General features: G+C 35.5%; 1 protein-coding gene across 1 annotated transcript in view; it reads left to right on the top strand.

The window, feature by feature from the left end:
• The window catches only part of LOC136034625 (rab-like protein 3), a 34,360-nt gene that overhangs the window by 5,338 nt on the left and 2,834 nt on the right, over positions 1–26,188 (top strand). Inside the window, exons 2-4 of the mRNA XM_065715926.1 lie at positions 1,749–1,958; positions 9,452–9,591; positions 24,688–24,801. Coding sequence (XP_065571998.1) covers positions 1,749–1,958; positions 9,452–9,591; positions 24,688–24,801 — 464 coding nt within the window. The remainder of the gene's footprint in view (positions 1–1,748; positions 1,959–9,451; positions 9,592–24,687; positions 24,802–26,188) is intronic.

The raw sequence follows: 26,188 nt of genomic DNA on the forward strand, positions 1-26,188 counted from the left end.
CTACAGTTCCTTACCACGAACTGTTTGAAAAGAAAATAATTCGGTATTTCGGGGCTTCTGACATTATTACTCCTTTGTGGAAGTTAGGCTCAAAATTGAAAAAGGATTATATTTTTTTCTGGGCCCCTTCCACCTCTTAGTTCGTTTATTTTCCCGTTAGTTTTCACCTGTTTTCGCTTTATAGTTGTGCTATCTCTTAGCAGTTCTTTCGTTAGTTTAGTTATGGTTGTGGTATATATGTTTTATCGCTCGTATAGTTGTGTTATTTTCAAATTATACTCCATAATAGAGCGGCTCCGAACACCCAGCATTGTATATTAAGCTCTTAATTTGACGTTTTTTTCTAACGTGACCAGATTTGTCCTGCGCCCTTTTCATTGAATTTTTTTCCCCCATGGCATATTTCTCCAAGGAAAGATCCTCCCACATAGCCCCCTCCCTCAATCCTACCCCCAAAACCAAAAAAATCCCCCTGAAAACGTCTGTACACTTCCCAATAACCATTATTATATGTAAACACTGGTTGAAGTTTGTAACTTGCAACCCCTCCCCCAGGGACTGTGGGGGAGTAAGTCACCCCCAAAAACATAGTTATTATGATTTTCGACTATGCTAAAAAAATGGCTATCTCAAAATTTTGATCCGTTAACTTTGGGAAAAAAAATGAGCGTGGGAGGGGGCCTAGATGCCCTCCAATTTTTTTGGTCACTTAAAAAGGGCACTAGAACTTTTCATTTCCGTTAGAATGAGCCCTCTTGCGACATTCTAGGACCACTTGGTCGATACGATGACCCCTGGGAAAAAAAAAAAAAAAAAAAAAAAAAAAAAAAAAACACGCACCCGTGATTTGTCTTCTGGCAAAAAATGCAAAATACCACATTTTTGTAGATAGGAGCTTGAAACTTCTACAGTAGGGTTCTCTGATACGCTGAATCTGATGGTGTCATTTTCGTTAAGATCCTACGACTTTTAGGGGGAGTTTCCCCCTATTTTCCTAAATAAGGCAAATTTTCTCAGGCTCGTAACTTTTGATGGGTAAGAATAAATTGGGTAAGAAGAGTAACTTTTGATGAAACTTATATATTAAAAATCAGCATTAAAATGCAATTCTTTTGATGTAGCTATTGATATCAAAATTCAATTTTTTAGAGTTTTTGTTACTATTGAGCCGGGTCGCTCCTTACTACAGTTCGTTACCACGAACTGTTTGATAGAGAAATGGTGCAGATTCACTGTGTTAGGAATAGGCGGCCGATCTTGATCATTGTATAGGAGGTTTGGAGGCTAGTGACATTATATGTAAACAAGTACTCAATAATCTCGAAAACGAAAGAAAACCGTTAATCAAAGGCAGAGAATAAAAAAAGACAGTAACAGCAACGATTGGTGGACCTTCAGGGATGTGTAAACAGTAGGTGTACGTGAGATTATTGTTGCTATTTGCCTAGTTGTCCGTAAGCGTGTCAGCTAGTGTGTGGCCAGATAAGTACTTGTTGTTATGTTGCATCCAGGGAAGTTATGTTGCACTGGATAGGTTGGACAAGGGAGGTCCGAACGCGCTATAAGAGTAGTACAACGAGATAGGATAGTTAAAAATTCTTAAGGCCAAGAAAAAAAAACGAGATGATAAAAAATCTGTGTCAAATTTGAATAAGGAATTCAAAGACTTAAATTTTAGCGTTGAAGTCCTCTGAAACATTTTATATGGAAACAGTTCTTAGTTTACTAATATTTCCTCTTTTTTGCAGGAGTTGGCAAGTCCTCTTTTGTTCATCTTGCATGTCATGGACTCCCAGCGCTTAGCTCATCTTGGACAGTTGGCTGTTCTGTCGATGTGAAACTTCATGAGTACAAGGAAGGGACATCATCCCAAGTAACATACTTTGTTGAACTATGGGACATTGGTGGCAGTCAAAATCATAAGGGTGCAAGAGCGGTGTTTTATAATAATATAAATGGTAACTTATGAAATTCTTCTTTATCAAAACAGGATTTTATTGTGCATGCGTGCCTCATTGTACTAAAAACAAGCTATTTATCATTAATTTTTCTGTTACACAAATATCACCAGACACTTTGTCTCATATTATGCAATAGTCTTGGAATCATAAGAACCTTTATACAACATGAAAATATTTCGAAATATTTCACTGAAAAGAGTTGGAAAACTTGACTTGAAATGACTTTAGGACTTAGTCACGTGAGGGTCTAAGGCTATGAACTGCTAACCGAATAGCGGAGAGACTTGAGGTGGTTTTTTAAGTTCTTTAGGTGGGCCTTGTGCTTAAAAATCAGGTGTGCCTTTGGGTAGTATATACACATAAATGACTATTTCCTCGGCTGGCTTCTGTCGCTGAAATCGGCAGCTCTAATTTTAAGAAATTGCATATTAGTCTCGTTTTACTCGGGTTTTAATCCTCACAAATGTACTCTTGCGTCGTTTGGTGATGCTTGGTCCTTCTGCTTTCGCATGACTTCTTTCCAAGTGTGTTTTTTTCAGAGGAATTTCAACAGTGTCCAACTACTCTCGTGGTTCTAAGATTATTCTTCAAAGATGTTGCGCTTTTCCAGTTTTTCTGTCAGTACAAAGACAGATTACACATGCATAGAGAGACAGTGATTGACTTTGCATGGATCGATTAGTGATAAATTTAATACATATAACAATGAAAACACTCTTTTCGAAAAATCTTTAATACGGATGATGTTTTCGCTAGAGGAAACAACGCATTCCGCGCATCGAAACTGAAACATATATTACCCCTACTTCTTCTCTGTGAGTTTTTTTGTTATAATTACAGCACTTTAAATATCTTTTCAAGATTATTGCTTTTCTCATCTTTGTACGGGATGTTGCCTATAATTATACATGCACCCTAGGTTTGCGATGTACATATGCGTCTGGGCTATTCCCTTTGATGGTCCAGCTTCTTAGTTTGTAAGTTTTCGGACAGTGTAAAATTTGAGTCAGTTCATCCATATACAAGGTACGATAAGTACGAAAACATTGCTAAATTTCTTCTTTTTTTCGTTGGCAATCCAATCGCAAAAAAATTATCAGCTGTTTGGCAATTGGATTGTGAGACACTATAAACAGATTTTGTTAATGTATGATTTTTAACAACAAAAATATCTACCAATGTCTTAGGAATGCTAAAGGGGTGCTATATGGTGGCAGAGGGGCAGTCGTAGTGTGGCACGGTGGCCTGAATTGAGGTGGTGTATCATGCTTAGGATGGCTTGCGAAAACAGGAACCAAAGGATTTAAAGCATGTTTTTTAACAAGAAAATGTCTGGAAAATGTCTTAGGAATGATAAGGGGGTGCCGGAGGGCCAGCAGTAGCGTAAAACGGCAGTGTGAATTGACATGGTGTATCAAGGAGGGATGGCTTGCTAAAACATGAACCAATCGATTTAATAAATGATCTTTAGCAAGAAAAAATCTGGAAAATGTCTTACGAATGACGAAGGGTGCCAAAGGGCCAGTCACAGTTCGGAACGGTGGTGTGAACCGATATGTTGTATCACCTTGGGGACTAGCTTGCAAAAACACGTATCAATGGACTTTAAACATGATTTCTAACAACAAAATACCAGGAAACTGTCTTAGGAATGATGAGGGGGTGTCAGAGGAATACTACGGGCCAGCCACATATTGCCATGGTGGCATGAATTGCCATGGGGGTATCACGTTGGGGGGTTGTTTGCAAAAACATGGATCAATGGATTTAATTCATAATTTTATCGAGAAAGTATCTGAAGAATGACTTCGGAATAATGAGGGGATTGCAGAAGGCCAACCACATATTACCTTAGTGGCGTGAATTGGTGTGGAAGGCATTACGTTGAGGATTAGCTTACAAAAGCACGAATAATTATATCAAAAAAATATCTGAAAATGTCCTAGGAATGATGAGGGATGCTATAAAGGTGCCAGAGGGACCAGTCATAGTGTGACACAGTGGTGTGAATAGAGATGGTTTATCACGGAATGTTGTCTTGCAACAACATGAATTAATGGACTTTAAGCATAATTTTATCAAAAACATTATCTAGAAAATGTCTTAAGAATGATGAGGGGGCCACGCCTATTGCCACGGTGGCGTGAATGGGCGAGAAGGGCATCACGTTGAGAGATGGCTTTTAAAAACACGAATCAATGAACTTTAAGCATAATTCTACCTAGAAAATATCTTAGAAAATGTTTAGGAATGATGAGGAGGTGGCAGAGCGATGTTACGGGCTAGCCACATTTTGTCATGGTGGTATGAATTCTCGTGGAGGGCATCACGTTGAGGGGTGGCTTGCAAAAACACGAATCAATGGCCTTTAAGCATAATTTTAGCAAGAAAATATCTGAAAATGTCTTAGGAATGATTAGGGGATGCTATAAGGGTGCCAGAGGGACTAGCCACATAATGTCATGGTGGTGTGAAGTGCTTGGACTAACATGTTCTACAGTTTATAGTTAAGGTGGGAGATGTTAGAAGAATTTTTTGCTGGTGGAGGGGACTGAAATCACCAACTCAAAGAAATGAGCCATTTCTATGAAGACCTCTCAGAAACAACTCTTAATATGGCTTCAGTTTATCTAATATCAACGCTCCACCCCTTCCTTCCTCGGAGTTGGTTGCTAAGGTTACCACCTTTCCGTAATTCATGGTAATTTTTTTGCTTATATTTGATACTTTATAACTTTTTTGCACGCTTTGTTTTTTTGTTTGCTGCGTTTAAACTGTTTTCTCTGTGATTTCATAAATTATAACGTTTTTAATAAAATTTGTATGTACAAAATCCTTCATTCTTTGTATTTCTTGTTCCATGATAAAACTTCAATGTGTAATCATTATGCAATGAAATATCTAAAGCCAGTACTGTGTAACATCTCGCTGATTCAATAGCTAAGTCAAAATGTCTAGGTACGTTAGAAAATTAACAACGCTGTAACAGCCAGGTGCATCTAATAGAGCAAAAATCAATAGCATTTTGATGCTTTTAAACTCTCATGTGGAAAGGGCTGGAAACATGCGAACAGTTTAATCGTTCTAGTAAGCGGGACAGATGATTCTCCTTCCGTGCAATAAGTTATCATGTAGAAAGCCCTAAATCATGATATTAGAAAGGCTTTCATAGTCCACCTGTCTAGTGGTCCATTCCATTGAGGGGGAGCCCCTTTCGAATACTAATGCAGACAAAAAACCTTTAGATTATAAAGGTTCCCTGAAAAAAAAAACTCCTTGAAAGAAAATGTAATCTCTTAAAGTATGATGTGACAACCCACGTGTTCATTGTCATTACGTAACAACCCACGTGTGCGCAGCCATTATGTCATTCCCAATTAATTTAGTAAATCTCGTAAGATTGTGTCACCCCCATTAAATCTGTCAATTCACGCAAGATTGTGTTACATCCCACGTATGCATCGTCATTACGTAACAGCCACGTGTGTGTCCCCCTCATTTACAATTACAGACTAGCGGATTTTAACAAGTCCTGTTACGTAACAACCGAAAGTAAACGAAACCCATTACGTAACTAGCACCCATTGGGTAGAAGTGCTTGCTAGGGACCCCGATGAAACTGGATGCTAGGACCCCCGGTGGGGCTGGTTGCTACTGCCCCAGTAGAATTGTTCTCTAGGGCTACCTGTTGGGATTGGTTGCTAGGATTCGGCGTCTTGAAGGTTCTCCACTACCGGACCCTACACCGTTAGGTTTTAATTATAAAGATCAGAGAAAACAGAATTTTGTGTGGCCCCTGAAGGTTTTCCCTACCCCTCATAGGTTTTTTCAGATAATCACTCTCATTTATGGAACAAGCAAACCCTATTACATAACAACCAAAGAAATCTTGAAGTATACAAGCCCTGCCCCTCTTAAGTTTTTAAAACACTATCTATTAGGTAACACCCTAACTCAATACGTAATAACCAATGAAATCCTGATTAGGCTTGGGCCCTGTAGGATTTTAAACACTCAAAGAAACTAACAAGTAATTAACACGTGCATTTCGAAGAAAACATTCCCTATTACGTAACATACATGAGTAAACATTCCCTATTGCTTAACATGCACCTTTTGTCCTGAGAGGATCGCCGTTAAGCCTCTTCGTCATCTTCGGTCATTAAAGGAGAAAAGAGTAGCGGCTATCAGCCTCGTGGAAACCACAGGGCGGTCGCTACTCATGTACACCAGGGGATGGAAGTAGACCCCCCCCCTTTCGGTTCTATAATACATCTCTAGAAACATGTCATTCCCAGTTCTATTACACAAGTAGGGTCTATTGCCTCGAGTCTTTTTCAGCTGCAAGGAAATTTTGATAGAAAAAAAAAATAGGGTAAGACAGCTAGCTTGCTGGAGCAAAGGGAAGTGATTATTTCCCTCATAACGGTGAAGTATATTGCTTCTTAATATTCAATCTCAGAGACGATTTGGTGGCCAGTAGAATAGGTGGTCGCTCATCTATGATATATCTAATTAAAAAAAAAAAGACCTGGGTGGGAAAGTAAATACGTTTTCGATATTTACACGAATAACACTAAACCGCGCGTTCATGTGAAAAGACAAAAATATCAATTCTTTTCTTAGTTTCATATTCTCTAGTACTTTGCAGTATGCAGTGAAAGAATACAATAGTGATTTTAAGATTCACATTTTGATTTTCCTGATACCCAAATTTAGCTCGCGTTGCTTTGAGTCAATCGTAAGTTTCCATAGAATGTTTCAGACAATCAAAAAATCCTATAAAAAAGGGAAAAAATTATAGAATTTTCTGATTGGCTAATAAAAAAGAAATAACTACAGCATAGAACTCTACAATCCCTACCGACGATGCTGATCACCGTTTCATAGCCCTTCAGTAAAGAAGTGCAACGGGGGCTTGGGGCCAGCCATCCTGTGTTTTTGTACACCCTTCCTGTTTAATTTCCCCAGGTTTCTTGAGGTACCAGTCAAACATTTCGTGGTAATAAATTGTAAGTGAGGATCGATGAGGCTCAACGCTCAATAGTAACCAAAACTGTAAGAAAAAGTCTTGACTAGAACAGATACATGAAAAGAATCGGATTCTGATGCTTATTAAATTATATATAAAATTCTCGAAGTTTAAGAATACCCATCAAAAGTTACGAGCCTGAGAAAATTTACTTAATTTTTGAAAAAGGGGGGGGGGGAATCACCCCTAAAAACGTCAGATGTTCTTCATGAAAACTACACCATCAGATTCAGCATATCAGAGAGCCCTACTGTTGAGGTTTCAAGCTCATATATACAAAAATGTGGAGTTTTGAAGTTTTGCCAGAAGCAACATCACCGATGTTTTTTTTTTTTGTTTTTTTTTCAGGGATAATCGTATCCCACCAGTGATCATAGAAGATTGGTAGAGGGTAGACCAACTTTAATTGAAGAGGGTAGACCAAACTATTAGAAGGTAGCTAGCCCCCCTCTCACCCCCTTTTCCCCAAAAATATCCACAAAATTTTGAGGTATCTATTTTGATCAGCATAGTCATAGTAACGGTGTTTTTGAGGATGAATTGACCCCCACAGCTCCTCAGGAAGGGCTGCAAGTTATGAACTTAACCCAATGTTTAAATACATTATTGGCTATTGAGAAGCATACAGACATTTTCCTGACGGGATTTTTCTGGTGGGGGGCACACAGTTCCTGAGGAAGGGCTGCAAGTTGTGAACTTAATCCAATGTTTACATACAGTATTGGCTATTGGGATTACGAAGGATGATCTTTCCATGGGGGGATTTTTCGTAAGGAAAGGGAATGTTCTATGGAGGTGGAAGAAAAGAAACAAGTTTGCTATTCTGTTGATATATTAAAAGTGTAGGAGAGCAGAAAAATAGCCTACCGATACTTGAACAATTCGGCCTCTCTTGCGCCCGGGGTAAAATATTGATTAACCCCTCCCCCCATGCCTCCAAAAATTTTCATGTGAAAAAAAAATTCTGTTCATAACAAAATTTTGCGTAGAGAAAAAAATTTTGTAGAGGAACTTCTTCCTCTACTTCATTTTAATAAAAATACAATTACAAAAATTACAAATGATTATAACCTTTAGATTATTTATTTGAAATTTTGCGCTCCTAAAATTTCTACGCCAGGGGCAGTTCCCCCTTCTGTCTCCCCCCTACAACCGCCTCTGTAATTCCAAAGGGAACCTAAATCTTAATTAGATATATTATTTGATGAAAATGTTTAATGAACTATACCTTGTTTAATTTTTAATGCATCAATTTTTATGCTCGACATAATTTTTACGCACAAGTTTGCCCCCATGTCTCTTTCAATTAGGGCTATGCTCTTTCTCTTCTTCTTTTTTCAGGAGCTTTTGGGACGATTTTCTTACAGTACAAGGATTGTAATCTTTTCTATTCGAATTCCGATACTTCAAAAATTTTATGAAATAAATCCCAGAATTAGGGACAAATCCAGACCTGTCTGCACCCTGGTAAGAATGGAATTTGGTGCCCCCAGTCAACAAACCCATTATATGTATCAGGTTATGGTTATTTTACTTCTCTAAAGAATTTATTTTCTTACTGTATATTTAATTATTTTACTATCATTATTAGATTTTTCTATGTGAATCCTAATCTGCACAATAAGGGTAAAGAAACTTTAAGATTCCAGGCAACAATATTTTAGTGGTGTACATTTAAAATGTTATCTTATCCTGTAAATTAAAACTTAACGTGTTTTTCTCAAAGCAAACATCTTTGTAATGTCTTCATATGAAAGCTTTGAACCCGCACCATGTTCTATGTAGATTATTGTCAACTGCTGATTGGCTCTCCTGTTTCTGAAGCTTCTTTATTAGGAGCAACGTGCAGAGGCATAGTTAAATACACCTTCAAGGCAAACGTTGGCGCGACCCAGAGCTGGACAATTAGGGTTTTAATTTATTTGATCAGATTAAAAAGCGCCTTAAGAGCTGATCCCTCCAACGAACCAGCGTTCGGGACAGGCTGTCCCCTCCCCCCAGTGGCATTTCTGGCCTCTCTTACCCCTGGGGCAAAATCTTGATTAGCGCCCCCTTGTCTCCCACGGAATTTTCTGGTCAAATTTTAACCAAGATTTTCATTTATTAACACAATTATTTTCAATTTATTATATAATTAAAAATTTATCATTTTGTTATCTTTAATTTATTATTTGAATTATTTAATTACTTAATTCATCATATATCAATTATTTTCGTCTACTAACTGCCCTTTCTACTTTATTTTAATAAGAATGAAATTTCAAAATCACCAAATGATCATAAATGCTAGATTATTTATTTGAAATTTTGCACCCCTAGAATTTCTGTGCCCAGGGCAAATGCTTCCGTCCCTACTCTTGCTGCCTCTGTTGTTCCCCTCCTGATCCATCCCTGCTCTAAATTATGTCAATGTATATTACTTTTGGTGATCTATCGTGACAGTTCTTATTATTTTAAGGCATTATTTTGGTTCATGATCTGACAAACAGAAAATCAGAACAGAACTTGAAAAAATGGCTCGCTGAAATATTGTCCTTCACATCTGGGACTACGCAGTCTGACGAAACGGATCTGGAAACCATTGTTGGTACTTCACAAGTAAAGGTTTTGATTTTATTTTGCTTTGATAACTGAAGGCTTGCTTATTTTAAATCTTTAAAAACCATCTAGTTGCTTCCAAGAACATTTTTACTTTTAAATTTATTTATTTAAAAATAATTGAGCTTTTTTGGGGGAAAAAAATACAAACCTAGAATTGGTGCTATTGAAAAGGAGACATGCTAAGAAAATAATCCTTATCTCATAAAATGCAGAAAAGTTTTAGTTAATAAATTTCGAAAACGATTCCACTACATTTTATCACCCTTTCCCCTAATGTGCAAATATATGTCCCAAAATATTTATTTTTCATGCATTTTACCATGCGTCACTTTTGTTTCAACCCGTGTAGGCCTACCCATAAATTAAATCCAAGCTGAAAAAATCATGAAACGGAAAAACATATAGGAAATATATAATTTGGGCTATATATTTACACATTTGAGGGGTGGGGGGTGGTTAAAGTATAGTGGAATCGCTTTCAATATTAGCAAAGTACAAATTTTTTGCATATTATGAAGTAAGAATTTATTTTATAATAAAAAAAAACTTAAAAAATACTTTTTTTTTCATTTGTATTTTATTTTTTGTTTGTGTTTTCACCCGGCAAAACTTCCATGCTTGACTTTGTCTAGTAATCATATGAAGAAGTGTCATACAAATTTTTTAATTCTTCAAATTTTGGTTTTTATTCATTTCCGCGGTTGGCCTACCGCGTCGTTTAGTTTTGTCTGTTTGGTTTTATCTGAGTTCTTTCGTAAGACTTTTTCCTGTGTGCGATATAATAAAATGAAAAAGGCTGGTCTTTCATACGTATTTCAATCATGGTTGCAACAGTAGCCGAATCAAACAGTTCGTGGTAACGAACTGTAGTAAGGAGCGACCCGGCTCAATAGTAAACGAAACTCTAAAAAACGGAATTTTGATGCTAAAAGTTACATCAAAAGAATCGAATTTTCATGCTGATTCTAGATATATAAGTTTCATCAAATTTAATCTTTGTCATCAAAAGTTACGAGCCTGAGAAAATCTGCCTTATTTTGGAAAATAGGGGGAAACACCCCCTAAAAGTCATAGAATCTTAACGAAAATCACACCGTCGTGTTCAGCGTATAAGAGAACCCTATTCAAAAATTTCAAGCTCCTATCTACAAACATGTGGAATTTCGTATTTTTTGCCAGAAGACAAATCACGGGTGCGTGTTTATTTGTTTCTTTTTTCCCAGGGGTCATCCTATCGACCAAGTGGTCCTAGAATCTCGCAAGAGGGCTCATTCTAACGGAAATGAAAAATTCTAGTGCCCTTTTTAAGTGACCAAAAAATTGGAGGGCACCTAGGCCCCCTCCCACGCTCATTTTTTCCCAAAGTCAACGGATCCAAATTTTGAGATAGCCATTTTGTTCCGCATAGTCGAAAACCATATTAACTATGTCTTTGGAATGACTCACTCCCCCACAGTCCCTGGGGGAGGGGCTGCAAGTTACAAACTTTGTCCAGTGTTTACATACAGTAATGGTTATTGGGAAGTGTACAGACGTTTTCAGGGGATTTTTTTGGTTTGGGGTGGGGTTGAGGGGAGGAGGCTATGTGGGAGGATCTTCTCTTGGAGGAACATGTCATGGGGGAAGAGAAATTCAATGAAAAGGGCGCGGGATTTTCTAGCATTACTGTAAAAAAAAGAAAATATAAACACGAAAAAGTTTTTCAACTGAAAGTAAAGAGTAGCATTAAAACTTAAAACTAACAGAGATTATTTTGCATATGAGGGGTTCTAAAAATACTTTAGCATAAAGAGCGAGGTATTTAGGAGGAGATAAATACCTTGCTCTTTATGCTAAGTGTTTTTAGTAATTTCAACTATTCATTCCACGGCCTTTCTGATTCAGGGGTCATTCTCAAAGAATTGGGACAAAACTTAAGATTTATTGTAAAAGGCGAGGTATTAACGAGGGGACAAACCCCCTCATATACATAATAAAAAATATAAGAGCATAAAAGTTTGTTACGTAAGTTAATTCTTAAGTTACGTATATTTTTTACTAATAAAAACTTCCGTTAAAAATTAACGTACGCAAGTCACTGCCCAATTATTAACCCATTTTCTGTCTAACTTTTTACCCTCTTTGAGGTAATTAGCAATTGTACTGTTATTATTTTTTGTAAAGAGAGTGCTTTCCACAGCAAAATAGAATTATCCTTGATATTAGGGCGTTTATCCCCCCCCCCCTTTCAGGATAAAGTACAGCTTTTAATGGATCAATTTTGGAAACTATCGTTTTTCATTAAAATCTACGTTTTTATGGCACTTGGTATTAACCAAGTGACATATAGCAATCGCAAATTCTGTCGGTCTGTCTGTCGGTCTATCAGTCTGTCGGTCCCGGTTTTGCTACTTTAGGCACTTCCAGCTAAGCTAGTTCGATGAAATTTGGCAGGCGTATCAGGGACCGGGCCAGATTAAATTAGAAATAGTCGTTTTCCCGATTTGACCATCTAAAGGGAGTGGGGGCCCGTTAATTCGGAAAAAAAGAAAAAATGAAGTATTTTTAACTTACGAACATTGGGGGGGGGGAGTTGGGAGGGGGAAACCTAAAATCTTGGAAAACACTTAGAGTGGGAAAAATAAGCACAAATCCTAGATACATGATTGACATAACCGGAACGGATCCGCTCTCTTTGGGGTAGTTGGGGGGGGGGGGGGTAATTTTGAAAAATTAGAAAAATGAAGTATTTTTTAACTTACGAACGGGTGATCAGATCTCAATGAAATTTGATATTTAGAAGGATATCGTGTCTCAAAGCTCTTATTTTAAATCCTGACCGGATCTGGTGACATTTGGGGGGAGTTTGGGGGGAACCTAAAATCACGGAAAACGCTTAGATTGGAGGGATCGGGATGAAACTTGGTGGGAAAAATAAGCAGAAGTCTTAGATACGTGATTTACATAATTGACATAATCTGAAAAATTAGAAAAAATGACGTATTTTTAACTTACGAAGGAGTGTTCGGATCTTCATGAAACTTCACATTAAGAACCTCTTAACTCAGATCTCTTATTTTAAATCTCAACCGGATCCAGCGTCATTGGGGGTGGGGCAGTTGGGGGGACCGGAAATCTTAGAAAATACTTAAAGCGGAGAGATCAGGATGAAACTGGATGGGAAGAATAAAAACTTGTCTAAAATACGTGACTGACATAACCGGACCGGATATGCTCTCTTTGGTGGAGTTGGGGGGGGGGGGTAATTTGGAAAAATGAGGTATTTGTAACTTACGAAAGGGTGACCAGATCTTAATGAAATTTGATATTTAGAAGGATCTTGTGCTTTAAAGCTCTAATTTTAAATTCCTACCAGATCCTGTGACATTGGGGGGAGTTGGAGGGGGAAACCGGAATTCTTGGAAAACGTGAAAATTGGGGTATTTTTATCTTACGAATAGGTGATCGGATCTTAATGAAATTTGATATTTAGAAGGAATTCATGTCTCAGAGCTCTTATTTCAAATCCCGACCAGATTTTTTGACATTGGGGGGAGTTGGAGTGAGAAATCTTGGAAAACACTTGAAGTGGAGGAATCGGGATGAATCTTGGTGGATAGAATAAGCAAATGTCCTTGATACGTGATTGACGTAACCGTACTGGATTCGCTCTCTTTGGGGGAGTTGGGGGGAGGCGTTCAGTGATTTGGCGTGTTTGGTGCTTTTGGACGTGTTAGGACGATGAAAATTGGTAGGCGTGTCAGGGAGCTGCACAAATTGACTTGATAAAGTCGTTTTCCCAGATTCGACCATCTAAGGGGCTAAAGGGAGAGGAAAAATTAGAAAAATGAGGTATTTATAACATACGAGTGGGTACATACAAGTGGTTGATCGGATAATGAATTTTGATATTTAGAAGGACATCGTGACTCAGAGCTCTTATTTTAAATCCTGACTGGCATTAAACCTCTGATTTTCCTTTAAATCCATCTATTGATTCTTAGAATTTTGTTAGAGCTCATACCATATGAGCTCTTGGCTCTTAGCTGTTCTTGCCTCGTCATAAGTGCCATATGAGCTCTTAGCTCTTGTTGCAATAGAAGAACTACCCACCACAGCACCCATATTGCACTGTTAACCCTAAAATTTCCCTTTCAGTGGGATTATAATAGATTAAACACTAGTTCTAAATCGCTATGAACATAACCTGAGCCTAAAACGTACTTTTGAGGCTTCTGTCTTCTTCCCCCCATCCGCTACAATATTACAGATTAAAGTTAATCTGTATTTTCCAATATATGTGCTTTACTAAATAAAAAAAGTGCTACTTTATATCTGCTGTTTCGAAGGTTTTGGGCCACCCCCGAAAAAAAATTCCTGCGTACGTGCCTGTACCACTCGATGCCTTTTCTTATGCTATTTACGAAAATAATAATCGCTTCTATTGCAAATTCAAATTTAAACACTTTTTGACCTAATCTAACCTAAACTAACCTTATTATAAATAATTTTGGCACTGAGAAAATGTAGTATTATTTTGTCGATAACGACAGAGAAAATGGTGCTGAGAAAACGAAGTATTATTTTGTCGGAAAACGTCCAATAACTCATACTTCAATTGAAAACTTGTCATTTTTAAGAGCTCAAAAAGTGCTTAAATTTGAATTTGCAATAGAAGCGATTTCTATATTCGTCAAGAGCATAAAGGAAAGCATCGAGTGGTATGTTCACTTCATTGGTAAGTCAATAACAGGAACTCAGCCAAAAAATCCTTTTATCAACACTACACAGTTAATAAAAAAAAAAAAAAAAAAAAAAAAAAAATCTAATATGGAGAACTTTCACAATTTCAAGTCAATATAGGAAACTTGATAATGGAAAACAGACACTGAAACAATAAGTTCAAGAAAAACATGATAGCATGTCTCAGTCAGTACAATAGCTGCAATGTTTACAAATATAATTTTTCATGGAAAACCCGGACATTAAAAATTCAATAAGTGTTGGTGATCAAAAACTCAAATTGCAATTTCAAATTCAACAGAATTCAAGAGAAGAAGAACTGTTGCACAACAAGTGACATATTAATAATAGTGCAAACTTACGATCGTTTAGCTATACAATTGATGTTTAAGAAGATGTTTATAAGCTTCATTGGTAAGTCAATAATAGGAACTGTGATATATTTACCGAAATTACGACTAACAGCCGTAATTTAAGTGATTTTGCACTTGTTTTTTTTTTCGATAACTTTTGGATCACACATAAAAGGGTTTTCACTTCTTTTTCATTTTTGTTTGTTATTTTGGAAAAAAAACTCAATAAATTTATGTGAATTTGTCAATTTATTGTTTCTTTTAATCCCAATTAAGAGACAATAAAATCTTTGTTTGGAAAGTTTGAAGGGTGAATCCAAGAATAAGAGTTTCTGGCAATGAAAAGGCAGCAACTCCAAATATTATCGCTTTTTTAAGTTTGCCAATTGTAAGATTTGCTAAAAGTTAAAAGCCACATGAGAAAGATTTACCGAGGGTCTTTTCTATTGCCAATTGGAAATGAAATTAATAGAGGCTATACAAAGTGAATAAAAAAGAGAAATTAATTTCGTATAACTTCGTGGTAAAGAGCATTTTTTTAATTTCATTGATTTACGTCTGTTATTATTCCGGCTTACATTATTCTGTAAGTATATGCCAGAAAAGTAACTAGTAGTGCTACCTTGTTAAAATATGATTTGCTCCTGCATGAGATTTTAATCCAGTAAAAAGAACGAAAATTAAATTCCACTGGATTGGTTCTTCTGTTTGAAACTTTAAAACAGTAAAAATCCCCAAATGTTGACCATAAGGTACAAAAACTCTTTTGTTCTTTATTTTGTTTTGCATTTTAATAATGATTTAACTTTTTAATTACGTTTATCCCTTAACATCGGTTTTATCATTGTAACTGTTCTGACATGCTTATGCTAGCTTGTGTGCTATTTTAGCCAATAAATCATATTCTATTCCATTCTAAAAAAGGGTAGATTGTTTTTTTAGTCCCAATCTTTATTACAAGAAAATTATGTGTCACTCTGTAGGTTGTACATGCAAAATGAATATACAATTTTACTCTTTTTTCCTCACTAATTGAAGCAAAAAAAAAAAATAACTTGGGATTGGATTTCTTAACCATGTAAAATTTATATTTTTGGAGTAAGGACATTAGCACTTTCTACTGATGATACAGAATCCAAATTTGTTCATTTTTCTTTTATATAAGACCTGAAAAAAAAAATAGAAAAAAAGAAGCACCAATATTGCATGAGTGAAAGAAAAAGCTTTTTGAGCAATCCAAAATTTGATGCATAACAGGTTGGGCCCATGGATGCACACAGGGAGGGAACAGGGACTACAACCTACCCTCTAATTCTAAATTTTCATGGATTTCTAGACGCTTCTTATTCAAAATATCGAACTAAAATTGTTATCTTATATTTAAGTCCCTGAACTTCTTTATTAACCCATATAAAAAAAATTCTAGATACGTGACTGGTTAGGGACCATGTATCTTATATAAAAAACTGAATGGAATACTTTGGATTTTGGACTTCTCAAGAAGCTTTTTTCCCTAAAAAAGGATACAAAAAAAAGGATGGCTAACACTGGATCTTTTTCAAGTATTTTGTCCTGGCCCCTGAGCGAAGATACTATCCTAACGTACCAATTAAATCAATGATAAAGAGAAGACGGTATTTTTTTTATTAATTAAAAAAAAACTTCCCGATAAAGAAGTTTTTCAATGAAACCTCCCCAATACCCAAAGAATAGAGGATCCCACTCAAGAAAAAAGTGATAAATAATTTATTTAATTTTTATCACAATGTCTTGAGAATCGAACTTTGTATTGAAACCACCTCTGTATTGTGTTATTGCACACTGAAATTAAGCCTTTTCAGTATCATTTTGACTTTGGAGTGTCTCAAAAATTACTTTGCATTATGCTGTTATTACATTATCTTCAGTTATTGGCTTTTTTCTAAGCTTCTATGTGTAGTGTAGTGTATGTGTAGCGGATTGTATAGTTTCTTTATTTTTCATTGTTTCAGTTGTGCTTATTGTAGGTTTGAATGGCTTGGTAAATTCATTGATGAAATCTATTCTTTTTATAGCAGTTACAGTTCAATCATTGGCTACCATAATTTTTTGTAAACATCAAAAATGAGTAAACAAATGAGTGAAAAATGTAAAATAAATATATAACAAATAACTCGGTAAAAAGTACCCGTTTTAATAATTACTTTCCTAAAGTGTAAGGTGTGAAAAGTTTATTGTTTTGTAGGTGTTAATCTTGTCATTTTAGACATAAATTCCTCCCTGCAATGCTAGACACCCTCTCAGTGATGACCACTAAGGCAGGAATGAAAATCTCAAACCAGATAGTTTTTCATCAAACAGTTCGTGGTAACGAACTGTAGTAAGGAGCGACCCGGCTCAATAGTAACCAAAACTCTAAAAAATTGAATTTTGATATCAATAGCTACATCAAAAGAATCGCATTTTAATGCTGATTTTAAATATATAAGTTGCATCAAGTTTAGTCTTACCGATCAAAAGTTACGAGCCTGAGAAAATTTGCCTTATTTAGGAAAATAGGGGGAAACACCCCCTAAAAGTCGTAGGATCTTAACAATAATGACACCATCCGATTCAGCGTATCAGAGAACCATACTGTAGAAGTTTCAAGCTCCTATCTACAAAAATGTGGAATTTTGTATTTTTTGCCAGAAGACAAATCACGGGTGCGTGTTTATTTGTTTGTTTTTTTTTCTTTTCCCCAGGGGTCATCGTATCGACCAATTGGTCCTATAATGTCGCAAGAGGGCTCATTCTAACGGAAATGAAAAGTTCTAGTGCCCTTTTTAAGTGACCAAAAAAATTGGAGGGCATCTAGGCCCCCTCCCACGCTCATTTTTTCCCAAAGTCAACGGATCAAAATTTTGAGATAGCCATTTTGTTCAGCATAGTCGAAAACCATAATAACTATGTCTTTGGGGATGACTCACTCCCCCACAATCCCTGGGGGAGGGGCTGCAAGTTAAAAACTTTGACCATTGTTTGCATATAGTAATGGTTATTGGGAAGTGTACAGACGTTTTCAGGGGGATTTTATTTTGTTTGGGGGTGGGGCTGAGGAGAGGGGGCTATGTTGGAGGATCTTTCTTTGGAGGAATCTGTCATGGGGGAAGAAAAATTCAATGACAAGGGCGCAGGATTCTCTAGCATTACTATAAGAAAACAATGAAAAATAAACATGAAAACGTTTTTTCAAATGAAAGGAAGAAGTAGCATTGAAACTTAAAACGAACAGAGATTATTACGCATATGAGGGGTTCTAAAAATACTTTAGCATAAAGAGCGAGGTATTTAGGAGGAGATAAATACCTTGCTCTTTATGCTAAAGTATTTTTAGTAATTTCAACTATTTATTCTACGGCCTTTCTGATTCAGGGGTCATTCTTAAAGAATTGGGACAAAACTTACGATTTAGTGTAAAGAGCGAGGTATTAACGAGGGTACAAACCCCCTCGTATACATAATAAAAATATAAGGTTATGAAAGTTTGTTACGTAAGTTAATTCTTAAGTTACGTATATTTTTTACTAATAAAAACGTTCGTTAAAAATTAAAAGTTCTAGTTGCCTTTTTAAGTAACCGAAAAATTGGAGGGCAACTAGGCCTCCTTCTCCACCCCTTATTTCTCAAAATCGTCTGATCAAAACTAAGAGAAAGCCATTTAGCCAAAAAAAGAATTAATATACAAATTTCATTTTAATAATTTATGTGCGGAGAGCCAAAACCAAACATGCATTAATTCAAAAACGTTCAGAAATTAAATAAAAAAAACAATTTTTTTTAGCTGAAAGTAAGGAGCGACATTAAAACTTAAAACGAACAGAAATTACTCCGTATATGAAATGAGTTGTCCCCTCCGCAATCCCTCGCTCTTTACGCTAAAGTTTGACTCTGCCACAATTCTACTTTTTAAAATAATTTAAAGCTTTAGCGTAAAGAGCGAGGGATTGCGGAGGGGACAACTCATTTCATATACGGAGTAATTTCTGTTCGTTTTAAGTTTTAATGTCGCTCCTTACTTTCAGCTAAAAAAATTGTTTTTTTTTTTTTATTTAATTACCTATACAGCACAACGGTCAAGTCATGTCAACTCCAATTTCATTGTGGTATACGACTGTAGCTAAAATAAAGCTAAGATCAGGGCGTTAATTGGGTATTCTTAAAGGTCTTTCTAAGAGTTGTCTTTTGTTCAGATCATTTTAAGTTGTTGTTGCTCCTTGGTTTTAATTCCTTTTTTTAATGCTTTTATAGGCATTTTTGCTGACCTTTTAAGAATGACGCAGTTAGTTCTAAGCATTTTCAGCATAAAGCCCTTATTATACAATGGTTACAACAAAATGACAAGCTGTAGCCATTCAACAAACTTAAAAAAATTTTTGGTTTAAGAAACTAACTCTACACATTTGAGCGAGGCAGAATTTTTTTTTTCTTTTCTTTTTTTTGGCTTCGTGGATTGTAATTGAAAATTTACAGGTAATCTCTTTCCGATAATCAGTAGGAATAGCAAGCTAATCTACCTTTATATTGTAATACAAATGCCAAACTTCTATGTAAAAAACAGGGTCAGATGAGGGAGTAGCAGCTGCCCCTTCGACGTTTAGGTGGGCTTTTCATCAAACAGCTTGTAGCAACAAACTGTAAATAAAAAGCAATGCTTGTCAACAGGCACTGAAACTCTAAAAAATGTTCAAGTGAAAAATAAATGCAGAACCAAAATTCATTATTCATGCAGATTCTGAATATGCAAAATGCATTCATGAAAATTTTCTAATTAAAATGAATGAATTAAAGGTGGGACTTTTAAAAAGAAGTACCATCTTGATGGCATGGTTACCATTGGACTAAAAAATTTCTTAACGTCAAAACTCTTAAAAACGTAACTTTTTTGTAACTTTTGACAGGAAAGTCTCTATGCTGCAAGGTATTTTTTTTAATCTAATCTCATTAAAAAAAATTCTCTTCCAAATTTTAAGAGATACCTCTTTTGTATCTTAATGAAAAAATTTAAAAACTCCCTCCTTTCTGAATTTAATGAATTGGACCCCTTTTCTGCTTTTGCAGCAAAAACAGTCATACATTAAATAATGCACAAGGTGGATTTGCTCAAATTCTGCCTAGGTCTGCCTTAATTTGTTTTCAATTTGTCATTGATGTTGGATGTGTTAAATTGCGAGTTTAATCTTTCCACTTTCTTCTTTCAAATAGTTCAGGGTAACGAAGTGTAATAAGGAGCGACACGGCTCAATAGTAACCAAAACTCTCAAAATAATCGCATTTTAATGCTGGTTTTAAATATATAAGTTTCATCAAGATCAGTTATACCCATCAAAAGTTACGAGCCTGAGAAAATTTGCCTCATTTTAGAAAATAGGGGGAAACATCCCTAAAAGTCATACAATCTTAACGAAAATCACACCATCAGTTTCAGCGTATCAGAGAACCCTATTGTAGAAGTTTCAAGCTCATATCTACAAAAATGTGGAATTTCGCATTTTTTGCCAGAAGACAGATCACGGATGCGTGTTTATTTGTTTTTTTGTTTTGTTTTTTTTCCCAGGGGTAACCGTATCGACTGAGTGGTCCTAGAATATCGCGAGAGGGCTCATTATAACGGAAATTAAAAGTTCTAGTGCCCTTTTTAAGTGACCGAAAAATTGGAGGACACCTAGGCCCCCTCCCACGCTCATCTTTTCCCAAATTCACCGGATCAAAATTCTGAGATAGCCATTTTATTCACCATAGTCAAAAAACCTAATAACTGTGTCTTTAAGGACAACTGACTCCCCCACAGTCCCCGTTGGAGGGGCTGCAAGTTACAAACTTTGACCTGTGTTTGCATGTAGTAATGGTTACTGGGAAGTGTACAGACGTTTTCAGGGGAATTTTTTGGTTTCGGGGAGAGAGTTGAGGGGGGGTTACGTGGGAGGATATTTCCATGGAGAAAATTCTCATGGGGGAACAGAATTTCAATGAAGGGGGCGCAGGATTTTCTAGCATTATATGAAAAAACAATGAAAAAATAAATATGAAAAGGTTTTTCTACTGAAAGTAAGGAGCAGCATTAAAACTTAAAACGAACAAAAATTATTACATATATGAGGGGTTTACCTCCTCGTTATACCTCACTCTTTACACTAAAGTATTTTTAGTAATTTCAACTATTTATTCTGCGGCCTTTGTGATTCAGAAGTCATTCTTAAGGAATTGGGACAAAATAGAAGCTTTAGTGTAAAGACCAAAGTACCGACGAGTGTTGCACCCCCTCATATACGCAATAAAAACATACGAATATAGAAGTTCGTTACGTAAGTTAATTCGTAAGTTACGTATATTCTTCATCAATGAAAAATTTTTTAAAAAATTAAAAGTTCTAGTTGCTTTTTTAAGGAATAAAAATACTGGAGGGCAACTAGGCCTCCTCCTTCGCTCCTTTTTTCTCAAAATCTACCGATTAATTGCAATAAATTGGTGCAAATGTCGTTTTAATTATTTATGTGCGGAGAGCCAAGATCAAAACATGCATTAATTCAAAAACGTCCAGAAATTAAATAAAAATAAACAAGTTTTTTAAATGAAAGTAAGGAGCAACATTAAAACTTAAAATGAACAGAAATTACTCCGTATATGAAAGGGGCTTTTCCTCCTCAACGCCCCGCTCTTTACGCTAAAGTTTCTTACTGTTTAAAAATAGAATTAAGAGAAAGAGTCAAAGTTTAGCGTAAAGAGCGTAAAGTTTGGCTCTTTCTCTTAACTCTACATTTTAAAACAGTAGAAAACTTTAGCGTAAAGAGCGGGGCGTTGAGGAGGAACAGCCCCTTTCACATACGGAGTAATTTCTGTTCGTTTTAAGTTTTAATGTTGCTCCTTACGTTCATTTAAAAAACCTTTTTTTTTATTTAATCCTTACAAGGATATCCTTGATTTCCCAAGAACTTGGGTCAGGAATTGCTCTTCTGATATGCATAAGATCAGAAACAGATATCGGATAGAGTCAATTGTGGAGTGGGGTTTTTATTATTTTTGACTCACAAAACAAACGCTCAGCTCCAGCACTGGAATTGGACACAACACGCCAAGGTCAGCATAAAATTTCGTACAAAATGTAAGCAAGGATTGTCAGCTTCATCCTTAAAATTGGCAGCACAATAGTGGCATAATTTCGTTAAAATTTGGAAGAGGGGGAAAGTTGGGCCAGTTTCCTCAAATCAAGTGAAAGTGAAAAGCGAAAAAAGAGCCATATAGTACCATAAAGGCAAAGATGTACTAAAGAAAACTGACCCATTTCTGTAAATGCTTGAATTATTCATGCTTCTTTTGGTTTTGACATGATTTTTGAAGAAACTAAATTTCAACTAGGGGGAGACTGGGTTCTGGAGGGGTAGTTGCCCCCCTGCCCATAGCAGATCGCACCCCTATCCAGACGAGGTGAAAAATTTGTTCCTCTGAGTGGCAGAAGTGTATTTGGGTAACCAAAAGTATACTGTCCATGCACTGTAATAATATACTAATATTTTGTTTGGATAGATATTCAAAATTCAAGAATTTTTGAAGCTTTTATATATTATTTATTATAAAATGTACTTTCAGAAAAAGAAGCTTTTCAAAGCAAAGAACCATATCGAACTTAAGATGAGCTTATCTCTCCACTCTACTTTTTAAAACAGTAAAAAGCTTTAGCGTAAAGAACGGGGCGTTGAGGAGGGAACAGCTCCTATCATATACGGAGTAATTTCTGTTCGTCTTAAGTTTTAATGTCGCTCCTTACTTTCAGTTAAAAAAACTTGTTTTTTTTTTATTTGATTTCTGAACGTTTTTGAATTAATGCATGTTTTGATTTTGGCTCTCCGCAAGTGAATAATTAAACGAAATTTGCATGTTAATTTTTTTTTTTTTTTTTTTTTTTTTGGCTAAATGGCTTTCTCATAGTTTTGATCGGACGATTTTGAGAAAAAAGGAGCGGGGGAGGAGGCCTAGTTACCCTCCAATTTTTTGATTACTTAAAAAGGCAACTAGAACTTTTAATTTTTTACGAACGTTTTTATTAGTAAAAATATACTTAATTTAAGAATTAACTTACGTAACGAACTTCTATGTTCGTACGTTTTTACTACGTATATGAGGGGTTCGCTCCCTCTTCAAGACCTCGCTCTTTACACTAAAGCTTACATTTTTCCCAATTCCTTAAGAATGACCCCTGAATCCCAAAGGCCGTAGAATAAACAGTTGAAATTACTAAAAATACTTTAGTGTAAAGAGCGAGGCTTTAGGAGGAGGTGAACCCCTCATATGTGTAATAATTTCTGTTCGTTTTAAGTTTTAATGCTGCTCCTTGCTTTCAGTTGAAAAAACTTTTTCATATTTATTTTTTCATTGTTTAAAAAAAGCTAAAAAATCCTGTGCCCTGTTCATGGAAATTCTCTTCCTTCATGACAAATTCCTCCATGGAAAGTTCCCCCCACATAACCTCCTCCCCCTAACCAAAAAAATCCCCCTGAAAACGTCTGTACACTTCCTAATAACCATTACTATATGTGAACACTGGTCAAAGTTTGTAACTTGCAGCCCCTCCAAAGGGGACTGTGGGGGAGTAAATCGTCCCCAAAGACATAGTGATTAAGTTTTCCGACTATGCTGAAAAAGATGGCTATCTGAGAATTTTGATCCGGTGACTTTGGGAAAAAATGAGTGTGGGAGGGGGCCAAGGTGCCCTCTAATTTTTTGGTCCCTTAAAAAGGGCGCTAGAACTTTTAATTTCTGTTAGAATGAGCCCTCTTGCAACATTCTTGGACCACTGGGTCGATACGATCACCTCTTGGAAAAAAAAAACAAAAAAAAAACAAATAAATAAATACGCATCCGTGATCTGTCTTCTGGAAAAAAATACAAGATTCCACATTTTTGTAGATAGGAGCTTGAAACTTCTACTGTAGGGCTCTCTGATACGTTGAATCTGATGGTGTGGTTTTCGTTAAGATTATATCTCTTTTAATAGGTGTTTCCCCCTATTTTCTCAAATAAGGCAAATTTTCTCAGGCTTGTAACTTTTGATGGGTAAAACTAAACTTGATTAAACTTATATATTTAAAATCAGCATCAAAATACGATTCTTTTTTTGTAACTATTGGTATCAAAATTCCGTTATTCAGAATTTTGGTTACTATTGAGCCGGGTCGCTCCTTACTACAGTTCATTACCGCGAACTATTTGATAAAACTGCAAGCACGGAGATCATGGAATTTTACTTCCAAAATTGACCAAAAACTGTAGAAAGTAAAGTAATAAAGAGACAAGCTTTTATCTCCACATACACTTGAATGTGACCAGAATTTCCATTGCTATTACCCACAAAAATTGATTTTTTAGACTAAAAACAAAAGCCTGTAGCGATATGATATAAAACTTCGTTAGTTCACATTGAACGATTATGTGTTGTTGTTACTGTGAATGTCTGAAATTGGTGAATGTCAACATTCACCGTGTCCGAAATACCTTTTTTTTTCTCCTGGGATTTAGTCAGCGCTGCCAATCAACTTTTTCAGTTTTATGCAAGGTTTGATGGTGACAGGTTAGGTTAGATTTTTAACCCATTTCTGATATTTATAACCTAATTTGACCTAACCTAACCTAATTTTAACTTTTATTATCAAAGCTTGCACAAAACTGAAAAAGCTGATTCGCAAGGATAATTGAATTCAAGCAGAGAAAAAAGAATTTCCGACATTCACCGGCGATGTTCCCAATAACATCGTTAATGTCCTTGACAACTGTTACAATTTCATGACCCCCCCCCCCGAATTCATTTTCGTCTGAATAAATTTCAGTCCTTTTTTTCTGGTTAGCAAGGCAACGTTGTGATTTTTACTTATTATTGAGGTTGGAGATAAAGCGTATCTTTGGGAAGTTGTTTTTTATATGTTATTGAATTTCCCTTTCAACCATTTTCTTCTGCATGTATAAACTAAGACATATATATTTGGTCATATTTTGTGTTTTTATATAGGTTCCAATGCTGGTAATTGGTACAAAACAAGATATAGCTGAGAATATTAGATCACAAATATCCAAGAAACCTTCGAGAACGGCTGAGGAATATGGTGCAGACGAAATTTTGCTGGTAAGTCTTCCAATCAAATTACATAAGAAGACCTCAGCTTCTAAAATAAATCCACCGTTTATTTAGTTCAAAAATAAAACTTTCGGTGAAATTTCCTGCGTCCATCTTTAAATGGTCTTTATTTTTTCTTTCAATTCTTATTGGTAAGTAAGAAAAGTTTTGTTTTCTATATGAAATATTGAAGACAAAAGAAAATTTGTCTTATGAAACATATTGAAGTCTTATGAAAATTTATTTGTCTTATGAAAATATGTAATAATAAATGAAATATATTTGTAAATATAAATATATTTATAATAATAAAATATAATAATATATTTATTATGAAACAAATATATAATATATATCATAAGATATATTTGTCTTATGAAAATTTAAATTTGTCTTATGAAAATATATTGAATATATTGAAATTTGTCTTATGAAATATATTGAAGACAAAAGAAAAGTTTTGTTTTCGATGATACAACTCAGCCTTGTCAATCTGGTTAAAATCAACTGTTTTTGTCAACGGGATTAAAATCAAATCAAGATTGCAGCGACAGCTGCAATCTAGTAAAGATCCAGCCACGGCCCGGAGTAACCAAAAGTTTAAAAATGCATTTTGAAAGAAAAACTTTATTGAGAAAAAATGTCATTTGCAGCTATTTAGGCTAATTATTATTTCGATAAATGCTAACAGTAAAATTTATTGAGAAAATTTCGAAAAAGAGCCTGATACCCCTCGAAAATGTTGTTGGAACGGAATGAAAAAAAAACCTAATTAATAATATGTCATACCTTTATTTTCGAACATAAGTAAATTTTGTATAGCGTTACAGATATACCCTTTAGACTCTTTATTCACTTGTCAAAGTTGCAAATGTCTTGTGGAAAAATTTAAGGAATGTAGAAAGTAAAACCTGCATGTAATGCCCTTAAAAAACATATTGACTTGTTATGTTTTTTGCTTATGTTAAACAAAAATCTTTTTGCAAGGTCAATTGTGTATAATTAATAAAAAAAATAACAGCAAAAAGTAACTTTAAAAAGTGAAGTTTTCTTACGGAAGTAAAAAGTGAAGTATAAAATCTGAATTTGCTTGACTTTTTTCGAAAATTACAATTGTATACTAAAAGTTAATGATATCATAGTTGGTACATATCCTAGGTTCTACAAAAGAGCCTTAAACACTAAACCATTATTTGTAATTTCTATACTAAAGAACTAATTAACACTAATTATAAGTATGAATAAAAGACTAATTTATAACACTATTTCTAAGGCTTTATAATAGAGCCTTATAGATTAGCGTTTTGTTTTCTGCAGGCTATATGGGGGGGGGGGGGGGGGCTGAAACGCAATTGCATTCGCCATGGTCAGCATATTCTGAAACAACATGGCTGGG

The sequence above is a fragment of the Artemia franciscana genome, chromosome 2 (assembly GCF_032884065.1).
Source record: "Artemia franciscana chromosome 2, ASM3288406v1, whole genome shotgun sequence".
Taxonomy (NCBI): domain Eukaryota; kingdom Metazoa; phylum Arthropoda; class Branchiopoda; order Anostraca; family Artemiidae; genus Artemia; species Artemia franciscana.